Below are 17,639 nucleotides of genomic sequence, written 5' to 3'. Positions count from 1 at the left end.
TGAGGCCACTGGGTCAGCAGAGCCAGGGCTGAGACCCTGATCCCTGTGGTCTGCTGGTTGGGTCGGCCCCAGGGGTGAGGCCTGAAGAATCCTGTCCTACTTTTAGTGGAGCACCCCCTGCACACCCTCAGAGCCCCTCTGGGAAGGGCTGGGGGCTTCCTCTGGAGAGGCTGCCGTGGGCCGGGAGGCTGGAGCATGGGGGATGAGGCAGGGGCGCCACTCTGAGGGACCCCCACGGCAAGATTGGCCTCAGAAGGTGGCAAAGGCCCTTGCCCCACCCCATTTCCATGGAAACAAGCTCACAGGCCATGTGTGTCATGACTATATGTCCACCACAGGCCCAGCCCTCATGACAGACCCTGCCTCCATCCTTCTCCAAGGCTCCTGGCAGGGACAGTGCGTGGCAGTGCCATGGGCAGGGGCCAGAGTGGCTGCTGGGCACCAGGGGCAGCACTGACTGCCTGGCCTCCTCCTCACTGGGGCCGTTGGGCCTCCGGCCTAGAAGGGCAGGAAGTCATCCACCTCGAGGCGCAGGAACGGGCCCAGCAGGGCCCGGAGCTTCCAGACGGCGGCGCGGCTGAGCAGGGGCGGCACCAGCCCCTCGAAGGGCGCGGGGTCCACCACGTACACGTAGGCGGCGGTGCAGGCCAGCAGGGCGCCCAGCAGCAGCCTCAGGGCCAGCAGCCTGCGGGCGGTGGTGGTCAGGGGGCGGGGGCACCCGTAGGGACTGTCCCTGGGGACTGGGCTCTGCCCGGGTGCTCACATGGCCACCTACCAGAGCTGGCCTTTGAGGCCCTCGGAGCATCCCAGCTGCAGTGGTGCCTTCTGCGGGAGAGGGGCGGGGTCAGAGCGAGGTCTTGCCCCCCCAACCCTCCAGCGCCCAGGTAACTGTGGTCTCCTGGCCTCGCTCTCCTCCAAGTGGGGCGTCCAGGGTGGGGCCAGACCGGGAGAGGGGCTTACCCCTATGCATGCCATTTGCTGCTCCTTCCTGGCCTGGGTGCGGCATTGGGCCTGCTCCCTGGGTGGGGATCCATGCAGTCAGTGCCACATGCATCACCCCCCTCAGCCTGGCACCACCTGGCCTGGTGCAGTGGAACTGGGGAGGGGTCAGGGATTGGCCCACCCCATCCTGACCAAGACAGCTTCCTCCACCTGGGCTCAGGGTGCCCCCCAGTCCCTCCATCCACATCACCCCATAATCTCCAGCTGGATGTCCTCCATCTGGTCCAGCACACCCCGAATGTCCTTCTTGAGGTTCTGGAGGGCAGAGAAGGTAAAGCAGGTGCACCATCTCCACTGCCCTGCCCCTCCCCTGCCCCTCACCACCCCGCCCAGTCCCTGCCTTCGCCTCCTCTGGGTGTCACCCTTTGGGGACCTACCAGGAGCCCGGTGGCCTGGTTGTTCAGGGCCATATGCACCTCGGCCACGCCGTCCCACACCTGGTGGGAGGGGGGAGACTGGGTCACGCCCCAAGGAGCAGGACCCGAAATGAAAGTACCTCAGCAGGTGGGACCCCGGCGCCCCTCCCACCCTGCAGGTGGGCACCTCAGTGATGGCCATCTTCTTCCTCTCAAAGGACAGTCGGATCTGCTGCAGCTCATTCTGGGGGTGCACAGTGTGGGCACAGGCAGGGCCAGCAGGTGGTCAGCGCCTCCCTCCCCGCCCGCCCGGCCTGGCTCCTAGGGCTCACCTGGGACTGCTGCACGAAAGACTCTTCTCCCCGGCATAGCTCCTGCTGCAGCAGCTGCAAAGGGGCCCTGTCCTCTGGGGGCCGGGTGCTGGCCGCCTCAGGGGGCTGCAGAGGCGCCCCTGGGTCAGCCCCAAGGCCATCAGCAGCATTCATGGTCATGGACTGCTTGGAAGTGGGAGCGGGGGTGTAGTGCATGGAGTCACAGGGTCACTGCTGGCAGCCACCTGTGGTCCCACCAGGGCCAGGCCCCCACCACACACTTACCCAGGCCAGGGCCGTGCAGCTGGAGTGCTCCCGGCACAGGGGTAGGAACTGCTGACCTGGCCCCAGGAGGGCCCCAAGCTGCTCCCGAAGGTCCTGGTTCTGCCTTTTCTGTGGGTGGGGGCAGAGAGATGGGACCACCTGTCACAGCTGCCTCTCAGGTGGGAGGCTGAGGCATAGGGGCCTGGGGCAGAGGGGAGAGGGCGTGGCCTGGCAGGGCTGGGAGCAGCTGAGAGCTGGGCCACAGCCAGGTGCTGAGCGCATGCTGGCCCTGTAGCTGCAGCGGGCGCCACACTCACCAGATTCTGGTTCTCCTGCTCCAGCTGGAGGAAGGACTGCTCTGCAGGCCCCAGGGGCATGCTCTGGAGCTGGGAGGGGGCTGCCCTGGGCGAGGACGGGGCACCTGACCCCGGCGGCAGGGGCGGGCACGGGCAGGGTCTGGGCCCTGAGCTGGGCCCTGCCCCCTGCCTGGATGTCCCCTGCTCCCGGCCCAAGTGCAGCGGCCAGCCCCACCCCAGCCCGGTGTCTACACATCCCTGTCTCGGCCCTGCTGGGTCTCTCGGCCTCTGCCGCTGCCTCTCTCCCTCTTCGCTTGGGATATAGCTCCCAGGTACCTCACCAGCCACCCTGGGTCCCCCCGCCCCTGCCCCTGGGGCTGGGAAAGGCCTGGCAGACTCGATCGAGTGGGTGGAGCTGAGAGGCACCAGGCAGGGCCACCTTACAAAGCCCTGGCAAGGTGGGTCCAGGCATCCTCCATGGCTGCTCGAAGCTGGGGGTTGGGGGCACTGGGGGTGGGAGTGGCCACAGGGTCCCAGGGTTTTTGGCCCCTCCATACCTCCCTGTGACCCCTTCCTGAGCCCAGGTCCAGGCTTTGGCCTGGCCCAACCTGCCACCCTCTTACTGAGGGCCCTCTGGGTGTCATGGCTCACAGGTACCTCAGGGGACCTGTCACAAAGGCCTGGGCATGGCCAGGGAAGTCATAATGGGCTGGGGTTGTGGCCAGAGCCAGGACTGGCAGGGCCCTTCCCACCAGGTCCCTGCTCCTGAAGTGGCCCCAGCTGTCAGCCCTCTGCGTCTTCCTTACCATACCCGCCTCAGCCGGTCACTCAGACACGTGGTGAAAACAGAATCAGTCAACAGACAAGGTGTCCAGTGTGACCTCACGCCCGTGTCCCTGAGTGCAGCCATGCCGACCTTTCATCCCGCACAGCCAAAGTCTCACAAACTCACTCCTCACACAGGGGGTGCCCTACAGCCTAGCTTTTTACCTAACATATCTCCAAGGTTCTAAAAATCATTTATTAAACATTTCAGTCCTGCAAGGACAGTTACTAGCCTCTCTTTACAGGTGGGGGAACTAAGGCAGGAAGACACTGAGTCCTGTGCCCAAGGCCACCTGTTGCTCAGTGCGGGGGAGGGGTGTGTGCGGGGGAGTGGGGGGACCAGAGTCTCCTCCTCAGAGTATTTTTTTAACAACTGCAGAGGGCATCCAGGGGTGGAGCCCGAGGCAGGCCCCTGGACGGTCTCTCCTCCCTTCTTTCCAACATCTGTCATGCTGTCTGTCCCATTGCACCCCTGCTCGGAGCCCCTACCTCTCTGCCCCTTTCTCAGCTCCCTCCCTTGTCCTGCGGGTGCACCCTCAAGCAGAAAGGTGGATTAGAGGAAACTTGACTGCCTCCCTCCTGTCCCTTTGTCCTTGCCCCTCTGCAACGGGCTCCCTCTATTCACCCTGGACTCCAGGCCAGGCTGGGGGTTGGCTTGGGCCAGTGGGCTGTTACCAATGTGTGGGCAGCTGAGATCTGAACAACGCTTTTGTGTTGGGCCTTGGCTCTCTTGGTGCTCAGGGGACCCTCTGCAGAGGGCAGAGGGAGGGCACGGCCCTGCTATGGGACGCGAGGTCGCAGGGAGGGCGGCTCTTGTCACCCAGCTGGTCCCCAGCTGCCTCTAGCGGGGTTGACAAGCCCAGTGAGACGGCAGAGACTCACCCGCAGAGCCGGCCAAGTCGCCGAGGCCTGGCTGACCGGCACTGGTTTTAGACTCCGAGTTTCTCAGCGGTCTGTCCCTCGGGCCTAGATCATGAGCTACCTCGAAAGTCTGAAGGCATCTTACTGTGACCTCACGCCTGCTGGGTGTGAGGCTGGGCCGTCAGCTCAGAGGGCGCCTCCCGCAGAGGCTGAGGGGCCCTGGTCCTCGGTGCTGCCGCCCAGGCCCTGCAGCAGCCACGCTTTAACATTCCAAGACTTCTCTGCCTGCCGTTCTTTGAGAGCCCCTCTTCTTTTTCAGAGCTCCCTGTTCTGTTTTAGGGATAAAGTGGGCTTTGAGGGGAGGGGAGCTTTCGATTCCTGCGCTTTCTTTGTGGTTCTCTTCTTCTGCCTGGTCTGAAACCTTCCTATCAGGCCCTGCCGTCAAGCGTCTGGTTTCCTACTCCTGTGTGCAGGTAGACGGGGCGGAGCTGGGGTGTTTTTCTCCCCTTTAGGAGCTGGAGTGTCCCAAAGTCAGTCCCCTGAAGGAAGGCCTCCTGCCTCTGGGTAGATGTCTGGAGAGGGGGACAGCTCAGGGAGTTTGCCTGGGCAGTCCCGGTGTCACCTGCTGTCCCTCATGCATACTGGATGGCCATCCCAAGCCATCCCCTAGCCAGCCTGGTTTCAGGGCCCTGCCTCGTCCACACTTAGGGGGCCAAGTCAGCCCCCACTTCCCATCCGAAGAAGTTTGTCAGCATCCCTCGTCTGCAGGTGGCCTCGCTCCTGTCCTCTTTATGGGACAGATACGCTGTAGGCACTGCCTCAGGGGGCTCACCAACAGAGCAGGGGGCACACACAGTCCACAGTCTGTGTCCAGCTGGGCACATGTGGCCCCAGCCCCAGGAGGCCCCTCTGTTTCTAGGGTGGGGGTGCATCTGTGCAGCCTTAACGACAGGCTGTGGCTGGGGATGGGCTGGGAAGGACGGACCTGGAGCCCTATCCAGGCTCAGTGGGCCCCTGTGCTCTCCCCCAAACTGTTCAGCCAGCTGCGGGTCTGCTCAGCCACCAGGGAGGAGGGAGCCTCCAGGGCCCTCCCCTGGCTTCGGGATGTGCTCAGCTCAGGGCACTCTTCTGGGAGCAACTCGAGATGGGGACTAAGAAAGGCTTCTGGAGTGGAGTGGGGTTTGGTGGGGGCAGTGTCCTGTCAGGTGCCAGCAGGTGCCCAGGAATGTTAAGTGGGGAGAGAGAAGACTCCACCTGTAATAAAGGCAGTGACAGCCCTAAGACAGGGACCGCTGGCCTCAAGTCTCACCTGGGCACCAGGCTGGGTGCGGGAGGAGGCACTCGGGGCACCTGGTGACACAGGAGCTCCGGCCTGTCCGCCAGAGCCTTACCGCTCACCGTCCCGGCCTGGAACCCCAGGCTCCCAGATGCAACCTTGACCCTGGCTGTGCCCCGTCTGGTAGGCTGCTGGTGGCTCAAAGCTGGGCCCTGAGATCCCAACTCCCTGAAACCTTCCTCACCCCGATCCTGTGGTCCTTGTGACGTGGCCCTGAGCTTGAGAATGCCCCAGGGGTTGGGGGTGGGGGCTTTCAGAGGGATCCCCAGCTGTGCTGACATCTCCACGAATGGGGACAGGAACGCTAATGTGTGTGAAGCGCCCTGTAAATCCATGTCCCGATCGGGGCGGGGGTCTGCATCGCGTCTGGGCTCCAGGATGTCATGAAGGGGCGGGTGTGAGTCTGCACCACCCAATTTCTTGGCCATGGGAGTAAGCGTAGCTTGAGCGCTGCGTGAGGTGCGCCAGGCCACGGCCCCCCTGTTGCCAGGCAGCACGCGCCTCCCTGGATGCCAGTTGCCATGGCAGCCGCTTCCTGCCCACGTTGCCATGACGCCCAATGGCCTCAGGGAGCCTGGAGCCTGTGAGGAGAAGGGTTGGACTGCGGAGAGAGAGGAGGTGCCCTCCTTCCTTCCCTGAGCAGCCTGATGCTCCTGCTGGGACTCACTGTGGCCCCACACAGACCTTGTGCAGATGGAACTTGGGGTCCCAGGACCAGCCATAGGCCCCTGGGAAGAGCCCCATCTCTGTGCCTCCTAACCTGGGCTCCTGGCCCAGACCTGCCTCCTCCAGCCCTTGGAGCCACCATGAATGTCCCTCAGGTGCTGCAGGGGTCCTGGAGCAGCCCCAGGCTGTTCCCTAGGATTCATGTCACTCTCTAGACCTCACTTCCTCCCAGGGCCTGGGGCTGTGAGCTCTCCTGTGCTCTGAGTGTAAGAGACACAGTGGCCTGGGGCTGGGGTCCAGGGGCCTCTGAGGGTGGTCTTGTGCCCTCCTGGGGCACAAGGGGGTGGCTAGCTTATAGCCAGGAGGACAGGTCCCCTGGGTGTGGCTGTGTGAGGGAGGGGTGGCTTGGGGAGTGACAGCCCCCCAGGGCCAGAGGGCAGGCAAATCCCAGATGAGTGGAGCTGCCCTGCAGGATGGAGACAGGCTGGGGTGGGCCCTGGGGACGGGGTGCAGGTGAAGGTCAGAGGAGGCGCTGGGGGCGGGGCCCATGGGGTACTTCCTCCGTGGTTCTATTTTAGAGGAGGAGGCTCAGAGTAGGGGCCTGCCCCCGGGTCCTCCCCGCCCCCTGTGTGACCGAGCAGCCCCCAGAGCTGGAGCCGGCCATTTGTCTCCCCTTCCTGCGTGACTCTCTGGACAGCCGCTGCTCACATGTTTTATTTAAGAATCAGAAGAGATAATAAGAATGTCAAGGAAAATACTCTCAATATATTACTGTCAGCCGTGGTGCTGAGAGCTCCAGGCTGGGGAGGTGGCCATGCTGGGACTTCCAGGGCCCCTGTACCCCGGGGGTGGTGAACTGAATGCACCTACCCCTGCCTGAGCCCAGAAACCACCCCCAGAGGATCCCACCCAGTTGAGCTCACCCTCTTCTCAACACCCCCATGACCATCTGCTCCTGCCAGCCAGAAAAAGGTGCCTGGGGAGCCAGCATGGCCAGAGCGCCTGATGGCCAACACCAGGGTCACCTCACCAGGTCCTTACAGGGCCAGAAGCCAGGACATCTGCCCACCCGTCTCTCCACCCTCTGCCCTCAGCCAGATCTTGCTGGGAGTGGGCAGTGCTGGGCCGTGAGCCCCTGGGGCCCATCCCTGAGTCTGGGAAATGGGCCCAAAGGGGCTGAATGAGACCGATGGCCAGGTAAGGGACGGAGACCTTGGTGCTGGGCGCTCCCTCCCTCTAAAGGACACCCCATCCTCTCCTGGCTGGCCAGGTGTGGGTCCCAGAATCCACCACCAGATGGCGCCACAATGCTGCAGACTGTCGGCTGGCTTTAGGGGATCCCAGCCCAGGGCAGGAGGACAATCCTGGGCCAGGGAGGAGTCAGGGGTGGTTCCACCCAGGCCTAAGCTTCTGGCAGTGCTAGGGGAGAAACCCCTCCCCACCTGGATATGCGGTGCCATGGGGGTCTGAACGCCTCTTGCCAGTTCTACCCCACTGTTCACACTGAACAAATTACCCTGCGGCCCACCCCCACTCCTCAGAGCCCCTTGCCTGCTCCCTCCCCAGAGGCTGGGCTCCCCCAGCGTGGGACCCTCCCTCTCGGGACCCTCCCAGCAGCCCTGGCTGGTGAGACGGGGCCCAGGTTCCCAGCCGTGGGACCGCGGCTAGAATGTAGCTTGGGTGCTGAGAGCTGAGAGCCCGTCTGCGTCTGCAGGAGGCAGGCTGGGTGTCCAGGACCCTCAGGGGGCCAGCATGGGGGTCAAGACAGGTGTCGCCTGCAGGGTCTCCAAGGTGCAAACCACAGGTACAGGCTGTGCAAGAGGAACGGGAAGAAGGCCGAGGGGGGTGGTGCCCGGCCCCCAAGGAGCAGTAGCGGTGGCGTAGAGTGGGGGGCTTGGGGGCTCTGTGCCCAGAGACGCCGCCTGAGCCTTGGCCCAGGGCAGAGGGCTGGCCGGGCAGCAGGGCACGGCCACTTCTGGGAGTGACCACACGGTCCTGGCACAGAGGACACACTCTGAACCCCTCTCTGCACCTCCATGCCCCATCATCCTGCCACAGCAGCATCAGGGGTACACACTGGGGGGGGGCCTGGGGGCTCCCGGACTTGGGTGGGACTGGACCCCAAGACCCCCTGGGGGGCCCAGCCCTGACTGAGGCCCTCGGGCCCTTGGAGCCAGGTCGGAGGTCGGGGCTCTGTGCTGGCGAGATGGGGTTTTGGGGTGTGGGGCTGATTGCTGGGGTGGGGAGGGTGGCTGTCTGGGCTCTGGGAGTGGGCCTGGTCTGGATGTGGCTGGGCCTGAGAGTGGGAAGTGGGCAGGGCCTGAGGGCTCCTGGTTTGGGGAATGGGGCTGCAAGCTGGGGAAGGTAGAGGGCACAGGCTCTCTAAACCCTGGATTTGTGGGACTTGAGCCTGGCCTTGTCCCCCGACGGACCATCCCTTTAGCAATTCCGGTCCCCTCTGGGCTCCTCCAGGGAGCTGAGCTTCAGGGGAAGGCTGGGCCTCTGGAGCCAGCATCCCAGGCCCCTGGTGACCCCAGCTGGTTGCCCTTGGCATGCATCCTCCCAGACACCCACGATGGGAAGCTGATTCTGCCCCTCCCCTCCCCAGGGCTCAGAGACTAGCACCCACCCGCTGCTTTCTCACGTGAATACTCTCACCATTAGGCCCTTTGCTTGCAGTTGTGTCTGCTCAGCCCAGCTGCAAACACCTGGAGCAAACTCAGTCCATAGCCTGGGTGGTTCGGCTTCTCCACCACCCAGAAGCCCACCCACCCAGCCCGCAGGAGCCACGTTACCTCACCCAGCAGCCACCTGTGACCACCAAATCCACCAGATAACCAGCTCACAAACTTACTGACCATTCAAATTCTGGTCACCTACTCCCGCCACTGACCTTGAGATTCCCTGGGACCCCTGGGTGTCCAGCCCAGTTGAGTGGATAGTCGGCTCCTGGGGTCAGCTTTGGTCAACAGGATGAGGCAGGTGGGTAACACCCGCTTCTCGCCAGGACTGCTTACTGTTGCCCCTCCCTCCCTCTGCCCCCACCAACTGTCCACAGCATCCCAGCAAAGGAGCCCACCGTCCACCTGCCTCTCGAGCCGACCGCTGCCCACCCAGGACTGTGCCGTAGAGCCGCAGATGCCCCCTGGGAGGCAGTGCGAGGCATCCTTCTTAAGAAGGCCCGCATCAGTGGTAAAGGGCAGGACCACACCTTGCTGATGCTCCGTGAGCCGCTCGCCCTGCAGGGAGGCGGTTAATCCATCTCAGGAACTGGGCGCAAGGTATAAAAATGGTGATTTCTTGGAGATTCAATTACATGTTTTCACTGTTACCCTTGGTAATCAAGGAAAGGATTTTTAAAGAAAGCCTTGTAGGGTGAGACGAATCTGGCGGGAGGAGCGGGTTGGCGGTGGTTTGAGATCGGGAGAAGCACAGTGTCTGCAGTGGGGCTGAGCGGCCTGGTCTCAGTCTTCCACCCTACGTGGGCTCGTCTGGGGCCCTGCCGGCCTGCCGGCGAGATGACCTGACCCCGGGGCCTCCCAGCGCCCGGGCTGGGCCTCGTCCGTCTCCTGGGGCCCCCATGGGGACAGAAGGGTATCCTCGTGGGGCTTGGACCTAATTCTCCCCGTGTTGTGTCTTGGCTCTAAAGAACAGCCCCAGGATGAATGGTGCTGGCAGCCGACAACCCGGGTGACTGGAAAGGGTTTTATGGCCCCGCGGGTGAAATTGAACTTGCTTCTGACGTGTATTTCCGAGATGGGATTTTCCTACCTGGCAAAAGTGGCACATTTCACTGTAATTACAGTGCGTCTCGTTCCCCTCCTCAGCCATGCCGCCTGGGGTCAGGGCTGGGGTCACCGCCAGGCCCCTAATCTCCGCAGACTCTGGCACTGCTTCTGGGGAGGTGACCTCATCCTGCTAGGGGCCAAGGATGGAAGGCGAGGCCAGCCCTGCTGGTCCCCCAGGGAGGGCTGGAAGGAGGCCCCAGCCTGGGAGGGGGTGGTCTGGGCTCCCTCCCACCCAGCCCGTGAGGCGGCCCCACCTGCCAGTCATGGCCCTGACCAGAAGGGGTGGTGCCCAGAATCCTGAAAAGGGCTTTTCCCAGAGTAATCACAATCACTTTCTATTCACTTGTGGTAAATACTAGGCTGTTTTTTCCCTTTCCAATAATTGAACTTACTTATTTTTACCTAAGATTAAATGTTCTCTGTGAGCACAAGATATACCACTGTCCTGTCAGGCCTGGTCAAGGCTCTCTTTCCCGCTGCATCCTGGGGACCAGCCCACCAGGCTGGCAGCTGGGGTGGGGACGGCGGCCAAGACTTTGGGAAACTCTGGGTCCTGAAGAATCAGTCTTCATCATCACTGCTGTCACCTTGATCCTAACCACCACCACCACCACCACCGTCACCCCTAACACCTATACCATCACCATCACCACCACCACTATCACCTCTACCACCTCCACTGTCACCACCCCTACCACCACCCCTACCACCATCACGCCTACTACCTCCACTTCCACCACCACTGTCACCTCCACCACCACCACCTCCAGAATCACCATCATCTTCACCACCATCACCACCACTATCACCTCTACCACCATCACCTCTGCTACCTCCACCTCCACCATCGCCTCCACCACCATCACCACCATCTATACCACCACCACCACTGTCACCACCTCCACCACCACCACCACCACTGTCACCATCTCTACCACCATCACCTCTGCTACCACCACTGCCACTGCCACCACCTCTACCATCACCACCACCGTCACCACCTCTACCACCGTCACCTCTGCTACCAACACCGCCACTGTCACCACCTCCACCACCACCACCACCACCACTGTCACCACCTCCACCACCACCACCACCACTGTCACCATCTCTACCACCATCACCTCTGCTACCACCACTGCCACTGCCACCACCTCTACCATCACCACCACCGTCACCACCTCTACCACCGTCACCTCTGCTACCAACACTGCCACTGTCACCACCTCTACCATCACCACCACCGTCACCATCTCTACCACCATCACCTCTGCTACCACCACCATCACCTCCACCACCATCATCACTATCACCACCTCCATCTATACCACCAACAACAACAACCCCCCCCACTGCTGTCACCTGCACCACCGTCACCACCACGGCCACATATACCACCATCACGTATAACATCTACATCACCACCATTCTCACTACGGTCACTGTGCCTGTGCCATCAGCACCACTGTCCCAGCATCATGTTGAGAAGCCCACCATGGTTCAAGCCACCATCACTTGGCACTAATTACTCCAGAAAAGGAGACTCCATACTGCTCTGATCACACCCTAGGGGAGGTTGGACATGGCCATTTGCAGGGGACATAGTGTGGAGGCTCAGGCAGGTCATGAAGGGCGTGGGCCCTTGAAGGTCCACAGCTCAAGGCACTCCCAGTGTCCCCACCTGTCTCAACACTGACCCAAGCTCTGCCTTTGACTGTGCTGGGGCAGAGGAACCCCTGGTCCTTCTGTCCTCCACACCCATATCATACAGGCTGGCCTCCCCAGAGCTAGGAGTGCCTGGGTGAAGGCCCAGCTGTCCTCCCCTTCAGATCCGGCCGGTGCTTGGGGAGCACGGGGGCTGGGTGCTCAGCAGGAGCCGTCGGAGCCAGCCATGGGGCCGGGCAGCAGAAGCTGGGTGTGCCCACCTGTGGGATGGGTTGACTTGAGGCCCACTGTGCAGCAGGCCGTGAGGACAGAGTTGGGGGACGGCTATGGACCAGTGTCAGTGGGTAGCCTTACCCTGTCACCTCGCTGAGGAAAGTGAGAAGTGAGGGGGAGCTAGGTTCTAGGTCACTGGTATCACATAACGTTACGCCGAGGTGACAGCAGCGTCCCCTCACAGCCCCAGCCCCGGCCAGCTGGCAGCACCACCGTCCTGTCCTCACAGCAGCTGGGCACGCCGGGGAGTGGCTCCTGGAGGCTCCCCCCGTGTCTGCTGGTCATGGGGCTGAAGCCAGAGTTCCTGGGGACAGTGGAGACCAGGGCTGAGTGGTCAGAGAGGCCTGTGGGCACAGGGACCTGGAGCCACCTAGGGGTGGCGGGGCCATTGGTGGCCCCGGCCTGTGGCAGATACCCTTCCAGTCGGCCTTGTTGGCCCAGCCTGTGTGCTTCAGAGACTGTGGGGAGCGGACCACGCTCCTGGTCTGGTGTTCGGGGGCCCAGAGGGGAGCTGGAGAGAGGGTTAGGCTATGCCTGGGCCCGGCCCAGGACACACTCGTGGGGCAGCAGCCCGGCAGTGCCAGAAATAGGGGGCACCCTCCCAGCCTCAGCCGGGCAGGGGGAGCAGAGCTTAAGGTGCATTAAACTGCTCTCGTGTTTGGGAAATATTAACAATTAAAAACCTTAAATCTTCATGATACTTTCTATACCAGATAATTAATACAAGAACAGATAATAATTACTTAATGATTAATAACTACACTTAATAGTTTTCAAAGTGATTGCAATAAAAGAAAAGATAAATGAAAACCCATCACAAGCGCTGTGCTAGGGGTTATCCAGTCATCTGGGGTGGTTCTGCTGGACTCCAGGCCACCCACTCCCTGGCTGGATGCCATCCACACAGAGGGTGAGCACCCCACACCCAGAGAATCGGGGTGTTGCCCAGTCACTGGGCCAGGCAGGTGGAGTCTGTCTCTCTTCCTGGGGGGCTCATGGAGTGACTACAGGGTTGACTCAATGGGCCCAGGTGTCTCTGCCTTGTACCTATAGGTATCCTGGGTCTCAGGGCTGGTAGACAGGGACATCCTCTGTCCCCATTGGCTGATCCCTGGTCCTCCCCCTGCCTGTAGGCCCTCTGGGTCCTGCAAATACCCCTCCATCAGACTTACCCTGCCATGCTCCTGGGATCAGCCCACCAATTCTTACTAAAGTGAGGGTGGTTGTTCAGTGCTACCCTAATCCTCTAGACCTGCAGTCACATCATGCCTTCACCTACAGGGAGAGGAGGAGGGCAGTTCCACTGAAAAGAGGACTGGCACCAGCCGCCCTGAGTCTATGGACTCTGCCAGCCCTGGACAGCATGCCAGGGTGCACAGAGCCCTGGGATGGGGGGGACCTGGGACCCGCTGCCCCTCCCCTGAGTCATCACAGTTCCCAGAGCCCTCGAAGCTACCTTGTCCCCTATCCAGGGCCAGTGCGGTTTCTGCACAGCCTGCCACAAGGCAATGATGGGACAGAGTGGTGCCCGATGCCTGCTTTGGGCAGGCAGATGGCGGCTTAAACTGCTCTTGGTAGTGTTTTTTGAGAGTTTAAAATTTTCAAAGCACAAGTTAAGACAAAGTGGCAGCTGGAGAAGCAAAGAAAGATGGCAGCCCCGCAGGGAGGGCTAGGCGGGGGCCTGCCATGCAGCAGGACGGTTGCCACGGTGATGGGCAGGCAGGTGTGGCCTGGCCTCAGATTCCCCGTCCCCTACTTTGGAGAGCACCATCTCCTTCATCACCCCTCTTCAAAGGGCACACCTGGACGGGTAAACTGAGCCCCCGAGAGGGTCGCACTGCCAAAGTCCCCAAGGCAGGCCCTGCCTCCAGCCCAGGACCTCAGGTCCAGACCCCCCTCAACCTCTGAGTGTCCCTTGACCAGCACCCCCTCAATTAGCCTGTCCTGGGTCTCTGTCCTGAGGTCAGCGTCTCTGAGGCCGTTAGCAGGATGGTGGCTCCTCCAGGCCCAATGCTCATTAAGGCTTCTCTGTGGGCTCTGCCCACCCTCCTCCTCTTCCTGGCAAATGTCCTTCCCAGGGCAGGAGTTGGCTGTCCACCCACACAAGCACCCGGTGGCCTTGGCCCTGACCCTGTGGGCGACACAGCAGAGTGCCCAGCACCCATCCTCCTTGTCTTCTCCTATTACCACCTGACTCCTGACTCCTTGCATCAGCTGGGGAGGGGCTGATGACAGTGGGTGGGGTGTTCCTGGGATACACCCCACCTGCAGGAGCCTGGAGGGGCTGGAAATGCAGGCTTCTTGGGAGCTGGGAGGGGCCTGGCCCCCGTCTCTGCTTTGCAATTGGGCCTGTCCAGCCCTAGGCCTCAGTTTCCTGGTCTGTGAAATGGGTTTGGATGTCAGCCCTGGGAATTGAAGTTCCTGTTATCCGGGATCCCTGGGTCCCAAGCCATTCTGAGGGCAGCCTGCAGGCAGCCCTGGGTGGGGTGCTGGGGCTGCACAGACTCTGTCCCTTGCTTCCTTCTCATTGTGAGGCGACAGAGGCCTAGTGTGGCCCAGGTCAGGGCAGTGGTGTGGGGAGGCCAAGCTGGCCTGGCCCCTCAGAAGGGGTAGGGGGACAGTGGGGGACAGAGCAGGCCCCAAGGGCAGAGAGCCAAAGCTGTACTTGGACACACTTGCTGTGAGCAGTGACTGTCCCATGGACCCTGACTCAGCTCCTGGGTGGGGTCAGAGGTGGGGAGGCTGCCTGTGCTGCCCCTGGACCCACAGCAGCGGCTCACCAGGCAGGGTAGGTGGGCTCAGCCAGGGGCTGGGGCAGAGCTGGGGGTCCCTGGGGCGATGGTGTTGATAGTCTGTGAGCCCTTGCCCCTGCCCGGATGCCACTGGGGTCCTTGGCACCCAGAGGCCCACCCGCCTGCAGCCTTGTAGACCCCTTGAGGGCGTGACAACCCCCCATTAGCCTTCAGGGATTTGGGTGAGACTGGTGATTTAGTGGTCTGCCTAATTAGGCCTCCTCATTAATGATACATTCCTAATGACCTTCTCTCCTCTGTGGCAGTAAACCTGTCAGTGGGCTGGTGGGAGGTGGGAGGCCTGGGGTCCCCAGGATTGAGGCACTCTGGGAGGCCGGTTGGGGCAATGTGCCGGCTGTGTGCAAGGTCCCTGGCTCCTGGCATTGTCATGAGAACCTCCGGAGTGTGGGGGCACCAGGCAGGGACCTCAGGTGAGCCCTCTGTGTCCTGTGGTCAGCAGGCACGTGGCGTGGTCTGTGGTTCTCCCCCAGGCCCGGGTGTGGTGGAAATGACAGAGGATGTGGTTTGGTGGGGAGGATGCAATCCTACCAGGTGATGCCAAGAAGTAAGGGGCAGCCCTTCCTGTGGGGTGGGGCCTGCATCATGGGGGAGAGGGCACTGTCACCCCATTTCACAGATGGGGAAACTGGGGTCAGGGTGGGGCGGGACCCAGCACTGTCCAAGATCTGGCTGTCCAGACTCTTTCCCCAGGATCCACAACCCACCCCACCTCAGCCAATTCTGCCCCAAGAGCTGAGAATCCTACTGGACTAGGGGCAGAGGACACCGTGGACCCTAGAGGGCTGTTGGGGGCTTCTCAGGCCAGGGCCCAAGGATGCCCAGGTGGCAGCCCCACCCCACCTCCGGGTCAGGGGGACTGGGGTCCAGTTCCATCAGCAGCCAGCAGAGAGGAGTCCTCCATCAGACATGGTCACAAAACTTCTAAGACTTAATTAAAATCAATCTCCAATTACTCAAATGCCATTGATTCTGGTCTCGACCAGTGGGGAAAATATGGTCCTCATCATGTCGATATCTGGGCACTGGCCGTTTGTCTCTGCACAGGGCAGGCGGGACCCCACTGTGCCCGGCCCTGGGGCTGCACAGCCGTGGCTCAGACCCATGTCCGACCATTCCTGGAGGGACAGCTCTCTGCCTGTTCACCCCTCGCTGGCTGAGCCCCTGGTGCTCACAGAACCCGGGGTGCTGGTCGACCGGACAGCTCCTGAAAACCATGTATCTTGGGGTGGCTCCGTGTAGGGTGGTCTGAGTACGGTGGGCGTGGGCTCTGACAGATCTCCAGGGCTGTGGGCTGGGTGGGCTGTGTCCTTGTGTGGCTGGGGTCCTGTCGCCGAGTCTCCCTGGGGTCCATGGCTCCTGCCTAATCAGCCCCTTGGCCTTGACATCAACCCCTCTCACTCAAGTGGGTTTTGAGGCCTGGACTCAGCCCAGGGCCAGTGAAGCGGCAGCTGTCCAGCGACCTGCGTTGGAAACCTGGGCCTCTTTGCACCTCGGTTCAGATCTGTAGGTTCAGCCTCCTCAGGGGAGTGAGGATGGAGGGCAGGACACATCAACAGAGGTAGAACTTCCGAGAGGAAGGAGGTGACACCGCGCGGGGCTGGGAGCCTAGAGCCCATCCCAGGCCCGAGGGGCAGAGGGAAACCCCGGGAGATAGTTAGGATCAGGAACGAGAAACTGGGGGCCGTATTGTAAGCCGCCTAGTCTAGTTTTCTGATTTTCCTTAGAGAGAGAAATATACACCTTAAACTCTCCTGAACTTAAAATAAAAAGTTGCATAGATTGCTTCTTATCAACGCAGTAAATACCGAACCGTCATGAGATTCTTAGTCAAGGCTGTGGCGGCGACGCCAGCAGGGGTGAGAGGGCGGGAGGTGACGGAGGGTCCCGTGGAGGGCGAGGGAGGGAGGTCTTGGCATGTGCTGGCTGTAGCGTCCAGGTCCTGTCTTTCTGTCCTCTACCCTGGGCCATTGTCCTCAGCTGCCCTGGCACCCGAGCCCTTGTGTCCGTGCCGTGGTGGGAGGAAGGGGTGGGGAAGGCGGTCTGAGTACGGTGGGCGTGGGCTGTGACAGGTCTCCAGGGCTGTGGGCCGGGTGGGCACTGACGGGAACCTGCCTGAATACAGGTGTCCTGACCCTGCCCTGGGCCTCACCCTGGGCCGTGTGTGGCCAAGGACGTCAGCATGCCAGGACCCAAGTGGCCTTTGGTGCGTGAGCCTGAGGACATTCGGGGTAATGGGGCTGAGACCCTGCGGGACGAGCACGGGGCCCATCCTGCTGGCCATGCCCTTGGCGTCCCCGAGCGCCTGACCACAGCCCTTCTGGCGAGGCCTGCCTATGCGGGGCTGAGCCCTTTGTTACTTTAACTAATGCCCAGCTTCCTGACGCCTAATTAGACTGGAATTGCTCCACATCCAATACCGAGCGTCCTGTTAGATACAAGTTAATGCAGCCGCTGCAGTGGCAGTGAAATGAGGCTGGCGTGTCCCTGGGGAGGAGCACAGAATAGGGGGATGGGTGGGTGGCCAGCCGCACCCAGGGAGGGCACCCAGCCTGTGCAGGGGGTGGACAGGGGCCTGGTTCCTCCCTGCTGATGCCCCAGAAACTTGTGTAAGAAAAATTGTAAAATGCAGAAAAATTAGAAAAAGGAAAGTGAGGGTCCCCCAAACCCCAGAGACAGGTCCGCCTTTCCTGCGTTGTCCTCCTGTGGGCCCGCCCTGGGCTCCACAACTGGGGGTGGGGGCTGGGGTGGGGTCCCTGGGCTGAGTGGTGGGCACAGAGGCCGGTGGTGAGCAGCCCTGTACCCTGGGACCAGCAATCCAGGAGGACCCCTGGGTCATGAGGGTGTGTGGCCCGGCTGTCCAAGGCAGCCCTCAGCGAGGGTCTCTGCCAGGGGCCAAGGGAGGTTGTGCCTGGTTGGCCTGTCACCCCTGAATCTTGATTACACTCCTGGAGGAGTTGGGGTGTGAGGAGTGGACAGGACGCATGGTCACCTGGGGGAGCTCCATGGAGGCCACCACATGGGCACTGACTGCCTGTGGAGCTGGGCTCCCACACGGGGCCAGTGGGGGGTGAGCACAGGTGTGGGGCCAGGGCTGGTGTCTGGTTGGCAGTGCCTCTGGGCTTGGCTCTCCCTCCACCGTGTGTGTGGGGTCCAGCCCCCACCAGAGGCCAAGGCTGCAGCCCC

General features: G+C 61.8%; 1 protein-coding gene across 1 annotated transcript; it reads right to left on the bottom strand.

The window, feature by feature from the left end:
• Window positions 1-498: 498 nt before the first annotated feature.
• Window positions 499-2,784, bottom strand: CCDC188 (coiled-coil domain containing 188). The gene is made up of 9 exons (XM_011000266.3): window positions 2,251-2,784; window positions 1,955-2,062; window positions 1,691-1,795; window positions 1,546-1,602; window positions 1,380-1,439; window positions 1,193-1,257; window positions 961-1,018; window positions 776-825; window positions 499-685 (listed from the first exon to the last, which is right to left on the bottom strand). Exons 1-9 carry the CDS (start codon window positions 2,782-2,784, stop codon window positions 499-501), a joined length of 1,224 nt encoding a protein of 407 aa, XP_010998568.2.
• Window positions 2,785-17,639: the final 14,855 nt, after the last annotated feature.

Source organism: Camelus dromedarius, chromosome 31, assembly GCF_036321535.1.
Source record: "Camelus dromedarius isolate mCamDro1 chromosome 31, mCamDro1.pat, whole genome shotgun sequence".
NCBI classification, from domain to species: domain Eukaryota; kingdom Metazoa; phylum Chordata; class Mammalia; order Artiodactyla; family Camelidae; genus Camelus; species Camelus dromedarius.
The sequence above is the reverse complement of the archived record's forward strand: the minus strand, read 5'-3'. Positions and strand labels throughout refer to the sequence as shown.